Consider the following 17,795-nt stretch of genomic DNA (forward strand, 5'->3'; position numbering starts at 1 on the left):
TAAGTTAAATGTAACTTATTATATTATTATTCTAAAATGTTTAAATTACTATTTAAAAAATATTAAAAACAGATTTTTTAAAAAAGGGCAATATTTTTATTAATTAATTTATTACTTTTTAAAATACATTTATTTTTTATTGTTGTTTAGACATTTTCATATATATATATATATATACACACACACACATATATATATATATATATATACACACACACATATATATATATATATATATACACACACACACATATATATATATATATATATACACACACACACACACACATATATATATATACACACACACACATATATATATATACACACACACACACACACACACATATATATATACACACACACACACACATATCTGGTGAAGATGGTAGCATTTCGGAAACCGCTACCGGAAAATGTCCTTCTCACACTTTGAGAGCCTACCAACAGTATAACAGTGGTGCCCCACAGGCCAATGATGCCAGAGGGGAACGACGACTCCAGAGAGTGATACAGAGCAGTCGCTGCACCACTGTGGAGCAGCTAAACTCTATAATAAACACCTTCAGTCACCTACCTACCACACCTACTCCCACTATTAGGTAGGTGGTCATAATATCCTGATATGACTGTGTATATGTATATATATATATATATATAGCATATATTTGCCTATATTTGTGTATAATAGAGAGCTCCTTACCCAGGACCCTCTGATTTCTGTATATTTAGTATATTTAGCTCTGTATATTAGTGCTGTCTTGCTGTAGAGTGATCACCTGAGCTCCATCACACGCATTTCACTGCATGAATGTCCTGACTTCTGCAAAGGACGAATAAACCTTGCCTTGACTTGCAGTGGATACGACATTAAAGTGACCTTTAACTCCGACTGCATCCACAGCAGCGGCCTGCTGTTGTGTAACTAAAGTGAATGCAGCTTCCTCGCTGGTTTTGTTTCGCTCATTATTATTTCACTCACACACCGTTTAGTCGGCCGCCCGGTGGCTCTGTGGCGAGCCTGAGCCTGGGCCCGTGGCGCCCGTGGTGCCCGTGGCGAGTGCAGAGAGAGAGGGGGGGGGGGGTATAACAGGCTGTGTGGCATGTCCTGCCAACAGGCTAATTAAATCAGAGCTGAGTGTCTTTGTTTTGCGGAGGTCACCGGGGGACACACGCTCTGTCTGGCTCCGGGGCCGAAGCAGACAGGTGTTATTACTGCGAGGACAGGGAGAGAGGAGGGCAGGAGATCAGAAAGCAGCGTGAAAACATACAGTCATATGCAAAAGTTTGAGCACCCTGGTCAAACTACATGAGATTTTGCACTTCTGCTCATTCCAAAGCTGAAGCGTCTTGTTAAAATGAACGCATACATGAATAAAGGCACGTTAAATATGTTGTTTTATTATTTTTTATTTATTAAATTCAGTATATAAATAAAAACTGTGTCAAAAATGTTCAGTAGAAGATTTGTCCAGTTATTTCCACTTGACTAGGGGTGCCAAGACTTTTGCATTAGACTGAATATATATCAAATATGCCCATCTGACATATTTACATCCGAATATTTGCATCAAACACACTACTGAAGTATATCAAGTTAATTCACATTGATTTGACTTTTATTCAGGTGTCCCAATACTTTTGCTCATGTATAAAACATATATAATATATATTATATAATATTTAATAATAATAAAATATAATATATGTATAGAATTATGATTAAACAATTATTTTATTTTATTTTATTTAAATCAATAAATTAATAATTAAATAAAGTGTGTGTATATATACTATATGGACAAAAGTATTGGGACACCTGAATGAACTTAACCGTAAAGAGGATTCAAGATTTCAAGTCAAATCAAAGTGAATTAACCGGAGGAGGAAAATAATATTTTAATATTCTAGTGGATATTTGTGGACGCTAACCAGCATATATTGGGGTATATATATATATTCCTTTTAAGTATATACCCCAATATATGCAGGTATATTACAATATTGTTGTTTTCATCCTCCTAATATGTATATATATATATATATACACATATTAATAATATATATATATATACAGTGTTACAATATTGTTGTTTCACTTTGATTTGACTTGAAATATTCCTTATGGTTAAGTTTATTCAGGTGTCCCAATACTTTTGTCCATAGAGTATACGTACACTTTTATTTATTTATTTATTTATGTATTTATTTATGTATGTATTTATGTATTTGTTTGTTTGTTTGTTTGTTTGTTTGTTTACTCACACACACCAGTGTCAGACCAGGTCTGATCTACTGGCTCTGACTCGGACCTCAAGCTGCGTCACAGAAATACCGTCTCTGACTGAAACGCGTTCCGGCTTCTGTAGTTTGTCCCGGTCGGGCTCCCGTAGCGCCACTCGTGGTGGAAGCAGGCGAACATGGCGGCTTCGGCGGAATCCGGAGAGAAGGACGCGGCGGAGAGCTTCACCCGCAGCCCGGGGCAGGTAGGACAGGGCCGGGGACAGGGGACAGCGTTTACCGCTGTGGGAGATCATACCGGGAGCGGGGGAGCGGGGAGCGGGGAGCGGGGAGCGGAGAGCGGGGAGGAGGAGGAGGAGGACAGACCCGCGGGAGAGCGGCCTGTGTGGACACACGCTCGCGGGGGCGCGCGGGTTATCAATAAGCGCGGGTTATCAATAAGCGCGGGTTATCAATAAGCGCGGGTTATCAATAAGCGCGGGTTATCAATATTTATCGATCAAACGCGGTAATTATAAAAACGTAGAAGATCTGAGATAAACCCTGATCATATGATCGATTAGTGTGTGTAGAGAGTGTGTGACTCCTGAACCTGCCCTGCTTTTAGCATTTAGATAACTACAGCTAACACACACACACACACTAATACACACACACTCACACTAATACACACACACACACTAATACACACACACACACACTTCTCTCATAAACACACACTCACACACACACACAAATAAACACTCATGTACTACTACACACTAATACACACACACACGTACTACTACACACACACACATGTACTAATACACACACTAATACACACACGCACACTCTCGCGTACTAATACACACACACACTCTCATGTACTAATACACACACACACTCTCGCGTACTAATACACACACGCACACTCTCACGTACTAATACACACACACACACACTCTCGCGTACTAATACACACACTCTCATGTACTAATACACACACACACACACTCTCATGTACTAATACACACACACACACTCTCGCGTACTAATACACACACACACACACACTCTCATGTACTAATACACACACACACTCTCATGTACTAATACACACACACACTCTCAAATGTACTAATACACACACACACACACTCTCATGTACTAATACACACACACACTCTCAAATGTACTAATACACACACACACACACTCTCAAATGTACTAATACACACACACACACTCTCAAATGTACTAATACACACACACACACACTCTCAAATGTACTAATACACACACACACACACTCTCATGTACTAATACACACACACACTCTCGCGTACTAATACACACACACACACACTCATGTACTAATACACGCGCACTCACACACGTGCTAATACACACACACACTCTCAAATGTACTAATACACACACACACACTCTCACATGTACTAATACACACACACACACTCTCACATGTACTAATACACACACACACACTCTCACATGTACTAATACACACACACACACTCTCGCGTACTAATACACACACACACACACTCATGTACTAATACACGCGCACTCACACACGTGCTAATACACACACACACTCTCAAATGTACTAATACACACACACACACTCTCACATGTACTAATACACACACACACACTCTCACATGTACTAATACACACACACACACTCTCACATGTACTAATACACACACACACACTCTCACATGTACTAATACACACACACACACACTCTCATGTACTAATACACACACACACTCTCGCGTACTAATACACACACACACACACTCATGTACTAATACACGCGCACTCACACACGTGCTAATACACACACACACTCTCAAATGTACTAATACACACACACACACTCTCACATGTACTAATACACACACACACACTCTCACATGTACTAATACACTCACACACGTACTAATACACACACACACTCTCAAATGTACTAATACACGCGCACTCACACACATGTACTAATACACACACAAACATGTACTAATACACACACACATGTACTAATACACACACACACACACACACACTCACACTCTCTCACATGTACTAATACACACACACTCTCACATGTACTAATACACACACACTCTCACATGTACTAATACACGCGCACTCACACACATGTACTAATACACACACAAACATGTACTAATACACACACACACATGTACTAATACACACACACACACACACACACTCACACTCTCTCACATGTACTAATACACACACACTCTCACATGTACTAATACACACACACACTCACACTCACACACATGTACTAATACACACACACACACACTCTCACATGTACTAATACACGCGCACTCACACACATGTACTAATACACACACACACACTCTCACATGTACTAATACACACACATGTACTAATACACACACACTCTCACGTACTAATACACACACACACTCTCACATGTACTAATACACACACACACTCTCACATGTACTAATACACACACACTCACACACATGTACTAATACACACTCACACTCACACATGTACTAATACACACTCACACTCTCACATGTACTAATACACTCACACACATGTACTAATACACACACACACTCTCACATGTACTAATACACACACACACTCTCACATGTACTAATACACACACACACTCTCACATGTACTAATACACACACACACTCACATGTACTAATACACACACACACTCTCACATGTACTAATACACACACACACTCTCGCGTACTAATACACACACACACACTCTCGCGTACTAATACACACACACACACACTCTCGCGTACTAATACACACACACACACACTCTCGCGTACTAATACACACACACACACACTCTCGCGTACTAATACACACACACACTCTCGCGTACTAATACACACACACACTCTCGCGTACTAATACACACACACACTCTCGCGTACTAATACACACACACACACACTCTCGCGTACTAATACACACACACACACACTCTCGCGTACTAATACACACACACACACACTCTCGCGTACTAATACACACACACACACACTCTCGCGTACTAATACACACACACACTCTCGCGTACTAATACACACACACACTCTCGCGTACTAATACACACACACACTCTCGCGTACTAATACACACACACACTCTCGCGTACTAATACACACACACACTCTCGCGTACTAATACACACACACACACTCTCGCGTACTAATACACACACACTCGCATACTAATACACACACACTCTCACATGTACTAATACACACACACACACTCACACTCTCTCACATGTACTAATACACGCGCACTCACACACGTACTAATACACACACACACTCACACTCTCACATGTACTAATACACGCGCACTCACACACGTACTAATACACACACACACTCACACTCTCACATGTACTAATACACGCGCACTCACACACGTACTAATACACACACACACTCACACTCTCACATGTACTAATACACTCACACACATGTACTAATACACACACACACTCTCACATGTACTAATACACACACACACACTCTCACATGTACTAATACACGCGCACTCACACACGTACTAATACACACACACACTCACACTCTCACATGTACTAATACACGCGCACTCACACACGTACTAATACACACACACACTCACACTCTCACATGTACTAATACACGCGCACTCACACACGTACTAATACACACACACACTCACACTCTCACATGTACTAATACACGCGCACTCACACACGTACTAATACACACACACACTCACACTCTCACATGTACTAATACACTCACACACATGTACTAATACACACACACACTCTCACATGTACTAATACACACACACACACTCTCACATGTACTAATACACACACACACACTCTCACATGTACTAATACACACACACTCTCGCGTACTAATACACACACACTCTCACATGTACTAATACACACACACACTACACTCTCTCACATGTACTAATACACGCGCACTCTCACATGTACTAATACACTCACACACATGTACTAATACACACACACACACTCTCACATGTACTAATACACACACACTCTCGCGTACTAATACACACACACTCTCACATGTACTAATACACACACTCACACTCTCTCACATGTACTAATACACGCGCACTCACACACGTACTAATACACACACACACTCACACTCTCACATGTACTAATACACTCACACACATGTACTAATACACACACACTCTCACATGTACTAATACACACACACACACTCTCACATGTACTAATACACACACACACACTCTCACATGTACTAATACACACACACACACTCTCACATGTACTAATACACACACACTCTCGCGTACTAATACACACACACACACACTCTCGCGTACTAATACACACACACTCAGTCTGAGCAGTTGGTCAGAAGGTCGCGTCCGCTCCTCATGGACGTGAATATCGTGGGGTGATTGGGCTTCCAGCGGTTTCTCTGGAAGTTAAGAGGTCTTGACACTCAGCACCTCTGAACTAATGACCTCAGCTAACGTCTGTCTGTGTTTCTGACCCAGACCCCCGAAGTCAGCGCTCGTGTAGTGTAGTCTCAGTGGGCTCTGTTAAAGTGGTCACTTGTGTGTTATTGTTATCAGTAAGAAACTCGTACCGAACTCAGGGGTCCAAACTGTGCACTATATGTCCAAAAGTTTGTGGACACCTCTTCTAATGAATGCGTTCAGATATATTACACTGCACCCATTGCTGACACACACACACAAATGCACACACACAGCTTGTCTAGTCCCTGTAGAGAAACACTGCCAATACAATAGGACCCTCTGGAGCAGATCAACATCCTGACCTTATCGGCACCATGCTGCCTAATAATGCCAGGCGTGGGCTAGTAGAGGGGTATAAAGCCCCCGGCAGGGATGAGTTGGGGATGATGGGGTGGGATGGTGATCATCCATCAACAGCTCTTTTTAAAACCCTTGATTTCAGAAGAATCAGTAAATGAGCGGATGGACAAAAGTATTGGGACACATCTTGTGTCCACCTGGATGGCGCTGTGGCTGCAGCAGATACTGCTGGCTGCAGGCTTGATGCTAAATCTGTAGCTTTTCTCTCCGGCTCAGGGTGAAATGCTTATGCTGCTTTTACTGGAGTCTGTTCTCTGTATCCCTTTTTACAGCGTTGACCAGCCAGCGTTAATAACTTATCCCGGATGCACCCCGGATGCTGAGTACCCGGCGTTTTCTCATTGTTCCTGCAGTGTAGATAAGTTTCCCGTATCAGCCGGTCTGCAAAGGCCTCCGCTTCTCTCCTGGTTCGCAGAAACGCCACTGGCTTTGGCTCAGCGGGCGCAGATAAGCTTAAGGGACGCTGCTTCTGCTCCCTGGAGGCCTTTTCATTTTTGCGAAGGAAAGCAAACCCAGGGCTATTCTTCGACTCTGCTCCTCCCTCGCCCTCCTCGGATCGGAGCTTCACCCGTCTGCACCTCGCATCTCGAAACCCGGCGCACAGGCTCCTCCAGCGGAAAAGGGGGGGGGGGGTGGTGGTGGTGGTGTTGGGCACGTCTGCTGCCTCGGCAGGGTTCCACGCAGGCAGCAAATTGAGTTTTGATTGAAAGTGAACCGCCGGCAGCTGTGATTGGTGTCCCTGTAGAAATCAGGCCGGGTCTGAGGCTCGCTGTTGAGTAGTATGCGGACGCAGACGCGCCTAGTGGTTGTAACAGCGTGTCAGACAGGCTGCTGTTACAGCTCGCTCACAAACAGCAGAAGACCTCAGCACTTGCTCTCGCGCGCAAACTCACATGATAAGCATGCATGGATACCTGCACTTTATATATATATATATATATATATATATATATATATATATATATATATATATATATGTATAATAAAATAATAAAAAAAATAAAATAATTGATGCCCAGGAAGCTGGAGAAGGGTGTAAGGTGGTTTCAGGAAGTTTCCTCAGGTGGTAATGTAATTCTGTATTTGAGGTGCTTTCACACCTGACTTGTGAATCAAACGAATCGTGATTGAGTTTGTTTACATTTTTATATTTTTTTGATGTTTCAGACTTTTAGACTAATTACAAGTAGTAGATTATCCCCTACATGCAGAAATCCAGAGCAATATTACAAGGAGCAGAATTCCACATGGTAGCGAATAGGGATGCACCGATTCGGTTTTTTCAGTTCTGATACGATACATAAACTTTGCGTATCGGTTGATACCCGATACCAATCAAATATCATCGCTTATCTAATAAACCGTATACGTCACCATGTGGGACAGATTAAAGGTAAAGGGTAAAGGTGCATGGATTTGTCACTGTACAGCGAAACGTGTCCTCCACATTTAACCCATCTGTGGTTCTCAAGGGCCCAACAGTGGCAGCTTGCCGAGCCTGGGAATCGAACCCACAACCCCGTCATCAATAGCCCGGAGGTCTAACCGCTGAGCCACCACTGTCCCATGTTGCATAACACACTGTTGATATAGTGGTTTGATTAATCCGATTAATCGATGATAAAATTGACGGATTAATCGATTCCAAAAATATTCGATAGTTGCAGCCCTACTTTACAATCCTTACTACATAGAAACAGTCAGCACACAGCCACTACAAGAGGAACGTCAACTCAACAGTAATGTTAGACGTAGACACACGAATAAGAAAGTTAGCCAGGTCTCTCTCTGACCCCTTCTTCATCTCTCCCTTGTGTCGCTTGTCTCTTTCTAGCGTTCGAGCCCAGGTGGGACGCGTAATCCTGAGAAGAGCGGGAGCCCCAGCTCGTCGGGTGAGGGGGACAGTGATGGGGGTGATCAGAGAAGGACTGGAGGTAAGGTCAACTCCCGTCCCTTAGAGGTCATGGACAAGTCATGGACATCGGAACGTGTCCTCGGGCGTATCGTGGGTAGGGTATTGGCGCCATGAGGGGTAGGCTTTACAAATCCAAATATCCAACGCTGCTCTGGGAAGATCTGTATATCTAATCAGAACTCTTAAGCCTGGTCCATGCTGTAGCTAATTTTCAGAAGCATGAACCAAGCCATTACTGTTTGGTTTGGGCTGTTCGGCGTCAGATCCAGTACAGGGAGCTAGGGCTGGGCGATATGGTAAAAATACTGTATCACGATATTTATCACATGCATGTAAATCACAGACTAAAAACATCAGTAGCCACAGATTCTTAGAAACTACTGTTCAGTAGGATGCATCGATCTGGCTTTTTCAGTTCTGATACTGAGATCGATACATAAACTTTGCATATCAGTCAGTACCCGATACCAGTCCGATACCGTTGCTGAATTAATAAACCGTACTTCTCACCATGTGGGAGAAACGTAAGGCATCAGGATTGACTTAAACATTTACATTTACGGCATTTAGCAGACGCTCTTATCCAGAGCGACTTCCAGGGTGACTCGTATTACAGAGGTGGGCCAATGTAGTGTTAGGAGTCTTGCCCAGGGACTCTTATTAGTGTAGCACAGGATAGTCACCCAGACTGGGAATCGAACCCCAGTCTCCCACATGGTGTGGGAGCTCAGTGGCGGGTAGTGGTGTTATCTGCTGCGCCACACCAACCACACTAAACATGACTTTATATAATATAACAAATTAATTGTCATTAATTGTCAGGGATCAGTTCCATTGATGGGCCTAGTTATCCGATACCCGATCCAGCTAATTTTGTTAATATCGGCATCGATATCCAATACTAATTTTGAATCGGTGCATCCCTGATATTCAGATCCTCTCCTGTACTGAATACAGTGATTTATACCAGACATATTAACCCAGTCTAATTACACTGTTAGTAATGAACCCTGCAGCTGATCTCCTAAGTCTTCTAAGCTTAGAAAAGCTTACTGTTATCACGATACGATAAAATATCGTCACTGGGAGCTAATCAGTTCTGCAAGACAACAGTGTGCCGGGGCCCAGGGAGTAGGACATCCTCTGGTGGTCACATTTTTAGAGGCGCACCCTAAAGCCCTAATCGGATTGGGTTCGTTTCCTCAGTGATGAACTTGCGCAACCAACCAAGCCACCACCCAAAAATATCCAGGCAAGCAGCTCTGTGGTCAGAAACTGACCACTAATGAAGGATTAGAGCAGAGGTCTTTGAATCTGGACCTTGAATCCAGTTTCCAGTCCTGGACTTTATCCTTGGTAGGTGTGACTCTACATGGACCATCAGTTACATGAACTGTTCCCAAGAAGAAAATCCAGGACTGGACCTAAAGGACACCATAGAACCACGTGGCTAAAGTGAGGTCTGCTGTCTGCTAGTAGTCCAGTCACATGTTGCATTACGGGTCATACTACAGATCAGACCATCTTTCAGCATGGTTGCCTTAAATACTTTGCATGGTGAGCACATGTGGGAGCTTTCTGGGTCCTCCCAGCTGAGACCTACTTTTAATGTTCCCAGAGTCAGCAGCTCGTACGTTCAGGAACGGGAACAAACCCAGTCACCGAGCGCCTGAGGGAGCTCCAGTTTGCTCAGCCATACCTCTGTGTGAAGTGTTGAGGACACTCTGGGCTCACTTTCATGCCTGTGAGCTCATAGCGTTGCAAGTTTTGCTGGTGGTGTGGCTGGTTTTAGACTTCTGTTAATGATTTAGCTGGTCAGTTCATAGTGGTTTAAAATGCATTATATGGACAAAAGTATTTGGACATTTGCTCAAACATCGTTTCTTCTGAAATCAAGACTATTAAAAAGAGTTGATCCTGCTTTTGTTGGAGTAACTCTACTGTCTCTACTGTCCAGAGAAGAAGGCTTTCTACTAGATTGCTGTGAGTATCTGATTGCATTCAGTGACAGGAACGTTAGATGGTCACCACCCCCACCTCATCATCCTCGAACTCCACAGCTTGGATGGAGCATCACCATCCATTGTTCCAGAGAACACAGTTCTTCTGCTGCTCCACTACTCAATGCTGGGGGGCTTCATACCCCTCTACTGGCCCACGCCTGGCATCAGGCAGCATGGTGCCAGTGTTGCCATGATTGTGGTTGTGGGCTCTATTCTGTTGGTAGTACTTCTCTACAGGGAAGATACCAGCTTTGTCAGCAGTGGGTGCAACTAAACTAAAGTAGCGGTGTGTGTTCATTCGGAGAAGGGGTGTCCACAAACATTTGGACATGCCACTGTTTGACTGTAACACTCCCCCTGGTGGTGGCTTGTCAGTGCTGCCGACCCGTGTTGGGTTTATCTGATCAGACTGAGCTTGCTCGTCACACACAGCTCTGCTCCAGCAGCTCCAGTCAGCGTGTCGCTCCGTGTTATTGTCCAGATAATGCTTTCAATCATCTGTTCTGCTCAGCTGTTGCAAATCCGCCCGAATCTGTGGCCCGGCTGACGGCAGTGTCAACCTCGCGTCTCCCCAGACGCTCGCCCAAGGACATCTGCACGTTTCACTACACTGCACCCAAAGTCTACTGACTCCACAACCAAGCTCTAACCGGTTACAGTGCAGTGAGGGGCTGTTTTTCTGCTCCTGTGGCTAAATTAAAGCCATGCAACATAGATTCACAATCAGCCTAGATATGTTTGGTGGGCAAATGGAAGAACTGTGTTCTCGATGGATGGTGCTCCATCCAAGCTGATGAGGTGGGGTGGTGATTATCTCACATCCTGACCTTATTGATGCTCCCGTCGCTGAAAGCAATCAGATACTCACAGCAATGCTCCTCCACAATCTAGTGGAAGCCTTCTTCCCTGGACAGTAGAGACAGTTACTCTAATAAAAGCAGGATCAACAATTTTTAATAGCCTTGATTTCAGAAGAAACAATGTTTGAGCAGGTGTCCCAATACTTTTGTCCAGATAATGTAATTTTAACCACTATGAACTGGCCAGTTAAATCATTAATAGAAGTAAATCCACCAGCAAAACTTGTGTGGATTGGTATGGTGCAACTGATGACTCCACGTCCTGCCAGTTAGCTACCACATCACATTGGAGACTGGGGTTCGATTCCTGGTCTGGGTGTCTATGCTGCGCTACACCAATAAGTGTCTATGGGCAAGACTCCTAACACTACACTGACCCACCTCTGTAATGTGAGTAATCTTGTAAGTCGCTCTGGATAAGGGTGTCAGCGAAATGCAACAAATGTAAATGTAAAAGTTAATAATTAAGTTATTAAGTAGATGTTTAGTTTTGCAGTGAAGCTATGAGGCTAATGGAGGTGGCATATTGGTATGGGTGGTTATTGGGCTGATATTAGTTTCCATGCATCTTGGAAAACCTACACGTTTAGACTTTTTTTCAGTCGTGGAAGAAAATTGCTAGAAATGTCCCGGGAATATTGGAGAGATCCTTGAAAGGTTGAGCTGTTTAGCCACTGAGTTGGATTATTTTAGCTGCTAATGCTCTGTTTATTTGTTTGTAATGCTGCACTGTCATGTAATTGCATACAGTTGCACTTAAAATTATCCAACCCTCATTGCAAATTAGGTTTATTAGCAAAATGTACACATTTTCAGCTGTTTGCAATAAACTAATCAAACAAGACTGATTAAAATATCTTAACACAACTAATAGAACAAGCACTTTCTCCAACTTCATCCCAAAAGACCACTTTTAATAAGCTTCGAGGAACGTTTCCGAGGAATCTCAGCCCATTCCTCATGCTCAGTGGCCTCCAGTTCACTGATATTTTTGGATTTGCAGCTGCAGCGGCACCCTTCAGTTCCCACCAAAAATTTTCGATGAGCTTCAAGCCAGGCGTCTGTGACTGCAACTCCAGTAGAACCTACCAGGGCAACTTCTGAAACCAAGCCATGGTGGGCTTTGAGGTCTGCTTGGGATCATTGTCCTGTTGCAAGGTCCATCATGCCCTCCCTCCACACGCTGCAGGTTTGCAATGGCAGAGGAAGCAAAGCAGCCCCAGAACATCACCGGGCCACCGCCATGATTCACTGTAGGCAAGCGTCTGATCCATAAGCCTAAAAAAAGGTCAATTTTTGGTGGTTGTTGTTTGGGTCAGTGGTTTACTTGATTTTTGTTCACCAAACTGTTGCAGTGGTTGAGTGACGAGCATGGAGTTTGAAAATGTAGGGCAGATTCACTCCCATGGGGGCTTTTATTTGTCGTTTTACACAACCGTTGTAAAATGAAGCCGTGATGGAGGTGCAATTACACCCGCTGTCATGCCAAAAAAGGTTTGTGTTGAGTCAGATTGTGAAAATTAGGGTCTTTGAAACCCCGCTGTGTGAATGGGGAGCGTTTGAATGGCCGTCTTTGTCGGCTTGGTTTTGTGGGCATGCTCGTCTGAATGAAGCTTGAGTGGAATCGTCCGTCACAGCCGTGTGTTTCCTCTGAAAAGGAAAAGCAGGTTTGGGGGAAAGCGGGAGGTCGGGATTGCAGCTAGGGGATTTAAGCTTCTCCGGGTCAACGGGTTAAGCGGACTATATGTATGTTCGAAACTAGGGACGCACCGGTCCGATACCAGGATTGAATATCGGCCTTGATACTAACGATGTTCGCTGGCTTGGTTATCAGATAATTAGGCTTGTCCACAGGACCGATCCGTTCACTGAACCTGATTCCCACACTGCCGGGATTCTCGCCGTGATGGCTCAGGATCAGAGTAACGTGCAGTTATGATGCTTAGATCAAAGCAAACCCTACCCTATCTAAGCAGTGCGGTGCCCTCGATCAGGCATCAACTAACAGCAAGAAATCCAGCTTGGAAAAGCAGCTCAGGTCTTCTCGAGTCGATGCTGGGGGGAGTCGATGCTCGAGTCTTGGTCCATACGTCCTCCAGTCTCTGCCTCAGGGTAATGAGAGATCCAAAAACAAACAAAAAAAAAACAGCATTACTTAAAATATTGCAAAAATACAGACAATAAATAAAATAACTTAAATTTTATTGAATAATTTGGATTTTATTAAGTTATTTTATTTATTGTCTTTATTTTTGGAATATTTTGAGTAATACTGTTTTTTTTGTACTACTGTGCACTGAAATTTTATTTAATAATTTGGATTTTTTTTCAGTGCACAGTAGTACAAAAACAGTATTACTCAAAATATTCAAAAAATAAAGACAATAAATAAAATAAAATTATTAATGAGAATTTCAGTTCACTTCAAATACACAAGCAGATTACAGTATCCTTTTGTTTTTTAGATTTTTATACTGTTTCAGCCCCCATGCTCATCAGTTTTGTTTAAACTGTAAAACGTGCTCCAGTGTTAATCTGGAAAGTAACTTGAATTTAGAATTTTTACATTTAATTGAAATATGTTGCACTTTATTTCTTTTACATGAATTCTTGTGTCTGAGATTTTACGTTTGACTGTCAAGCTGTTAACACAAGGGTTTTTTTGTCACAGAATAGCAAAAAACTCAAGCTGCACAAGTGCATGTCTCTCTGCAATTGATGAAGTTTAAAAGTAGGCAAATGTGTAAATTAGAAGGGGTGTCCAAAAAAATGTGGACATCCTCAGAATTAATTGCATTATTATATTATTGTTATATCAGTGCCATGAAATGGTCCTAATATGACACACTTTGATTATCGCAGATATTTCTGGGACATGTATGTATGATCCACATCAATGGCCAACATGATCATGACAGACCTAAATACTGACTGAATAGGGCCCTCAAGTGCATTCTGTGTCTTTAAGAAAGAAAATATTGCAATATTTAAAATATTACATAATACATAATGATTTTTATATTATTTTGGAGAAATTATTTTAATTCTTAACACATTAGAGTAATCTAAAAAGTAGTTGTGAAATTAATTGACTAATCCAAAAAAATTGTTAGATTAATTGATTTTAAAAAATTATCGTTAGGTGTAGCCTTAGCCCTGGCGGCCGATGGCTAGCAGCATGACCGGAATTTGAAACAGCGGTCCTCTGGTCACTATATCTCTATATCTATATTTTTTTATGAGTACACTCTTACAAGTGCACCTGTATGTTCTGTGGTTTGATTTCCTTTAGCTAAGTGTGCTGAGAGCAGAGCGCAGCGCAACACCGCCCAAACCACTCTGCTGCACTGCAGAGAATCGCAGGTGTCGCACCGATGGCGTTTTACACGCCACTAAACGCTTTTCTCTCCCGGCTCTGCCGGTCTCAGCCGTTTCTGGAGCGCCCTCCACCATGTAGGGCTGATTCTGCCGTCGGAGGTTTTGTCACGGTTTGTGATTTGTGTGTCCTGAAGCCACAGCTGCTGCATCAGGGCAGCAATAATGAGCCCTAAACCTTTACAATACATTCACCTCCCCTCTGTGTTTTTGGAAATGTGCTCTAATGCAGTCTGCTCGGGCCGGCACCTACTTTTCCAAAGTATCAAATTCACCAGATATTTTGGTCCAGCTTCACCATCACCACAGATGCAGTTTAAGCCACTACGAGTCTTAAGTCGTCTGTGAATGAAAAGCCAGATCAAAGCTGATTTGTCTTTTAGAACATTATAAGTAAGAATGGTAAGCTTTTGAAGATGACAAAAGTATTGGGACATCTGCTCATTCACTGTTTCTTCTAAAATCAAGGCTATTAAAAGAGTTTCTCCTGCTTTTGTTGGAGTAACTGTCATTACTGTCCAGAAAAGAAGGCTTCTGACTAGATTTTTCTACTTGGAGGAGCCTTGCTGTGAGCATTTGATTGCATTCAACGACAGCAGCGTTAGTGAGGTCTGGATGTTGGGTGATCATCACCACCCCACCTAATCATCCCCAACTCCTCAACACATCCTAAAAGTACTGGATGGAGCACCACCATCCATCATTTCAGAGAGCACTGCATTTCCACTGCTCCACAGCTAAATTAGAAGGGGTGTCCAAAAAAATGTGGACATCCTCAGAATTAATTGCATTATTATATTATCGTTATATCAGTGCCATGAAATGGTCCTAATATGACACACTTTGATTATCGCAGATATTTCTGGGACATGTATGTATGATCCACATCAATGGCCAACATAATGATCATGACAGACCTAAATACTGACTTACTGAGTCACAGGCCTGGTCTTGGGCTGTTTATTATTATTATTATTATTATTATCAGTCTAGCAGAACTGTGAAGGTGGTCCAGATGGCCCTGAAACCTTTGTAGCACTTTCCTATCCCATTATCTAGTCCATGTGAAGCATTCAGAGCTGCTTAAGGTCTCTCAGTGGTGGTCTGCTTGGGGGGCGGGGGGTGTCCCACCCAGCTCAAAACTGAGCCTTGCCTCTTTAATAATTGTCCTGTCAGCTCCTGTCCGCTGTCTCCATGTCTCACTCTGGGATTGTGTTTTTGTGTGCAGAGAGGGACAGTAGTCCTCCTGCAGAGAGAAGACGAGATGAGCCTGACGGAGCTGCTTCCAGAGATGGGAGCCCGGAGAAAGCACCCAGACAAGCGTCCAGCTCCAGCCCTGAATCCGGCGGCTCGGACAGCGACAGCAGTGAGGAGGACAGCGATGCCGGAATTAAGCACAGGATGAAGAGCAGCATCGCTCACATCAGGGTCAGTAGAGATTGGAATTTGCACAGACCTTACACTACAAGGATTTGATGGCATTCGGCCTTGAGGAGAGCATTAGTGCATGGACTAGTTTACCAAGGCTAGCTACCTATATGATTTGTCTCGAGGGGTTTCTGTGACCATGAATTAATACTTAATTTATTATTTATTATTAACATCAAATCAAATAAAGTATGTTTCCCCACAAGCTAGCAAGTTCGAGTGTCAGGTTTGTAGAAATCATCTGGACATGTGCTGGACATGTGCTGGAGGATTGGACAGTGGATGCAGGGGGTGTGGGCTTCTCAATAGCCCTGCAGTGTGTAATGTGCCGTGTGCTTGGATTGAGGAGCAGCTTTGCTATTCAACTCTTTTGATATCATATCTAATTTAATCTATTTATTTTAGCCAAAATTATATTTTAGTATATTTTTACCAACTATATGTAAGTTTCTCACCTTTAGCTTCAAATATTCCCATTAATTCCCCATGGTAAATTTCCCTACTTTGAAAATTCCCAGAATTTTGCAACCCTAGGCTTCATACCCGTCTATCTACCGGATGGCACTGGGCATGGTGACTTCAGACTCATGCATGGCTCTCCAGAGCATTAGATAGAGACAGCCAGCCTTGGCTCGGGTGACACCAGCGAGGCGTTGTGGCGTGGGCTGTATTATGTGATGGTAGGTGTTGGTTATAGAGCTTAAGTGCTTCACTGTGGAGCGTTGATTTCTCTGTTCTGCTTGCTGGAGTCGTCGTTCCCCTCTGGCATCAATAGCTCATAGGGCACCACTGTTATGCCCCATTTTAATACCCCCACTGTTATATCCCATGATTATATAGGTGACCGTAATATCATATCAGGATATTATTATAAGGATATTCTAAGCTTCAGCTCCTTTAAACTGGTATCAGGGATGCTTCTCAAATCTGCACGGCTGTGCTAGAGCGCCGGCTTTATTTAGCATGGAGTTTTTGTTCTGCCAACCTTTTCACAGCTCTCTT

General features: G+C 43.0%; 1 protein-coding gene across 1 annotated transcript in view; it reads left to right on the plus strand.

Moving 5' to 3' along the window:
* Window positions 1-2,387: 2,387 nt before the first annotated feature.
* cwc22 (CWC22 spliceosome associated protein homolog) overlaps window positions 2,388-17,795 on the plus strand; it is a 69,669-nt gene continuing 54,261 nt past the window's right edge. Inside the window, exons 1-3 of the mRNA XM_072685406.1 lie at window positions 2,388-2,486; window positions 9,047-9,146; window positions 16,594-16,793. Of these exons, the coding sequence (XP_072541507.1) occupies window positions 2,421-2,486; window positions 9,047-9,146; window positions 16,594-16,793 (366 nt within the window). The 5' untranslated portion in view covers window positions 2,388-2,420. The remainder of the gene's footprint in view (window positions 2,487-9,046; window positions 9,147-16,593; window positions 16,794-17,795) is intronic.

Source organism: Salminus brasiliensis, chromosome 8, assembly GCF_030463535.1.
Source record: "Salminus brasiliensis chromosome 8, fSalBra1.hap2, whole genome shotgun sequence".
In the NCBI taxonomy this organism is placed as follows: domain Eukaryota; kingdom Metazoa; phylum Chordata; class Actinopteri; order Characiformes; family Bryconidae; genus Salminus; species Salminus brasiliensis.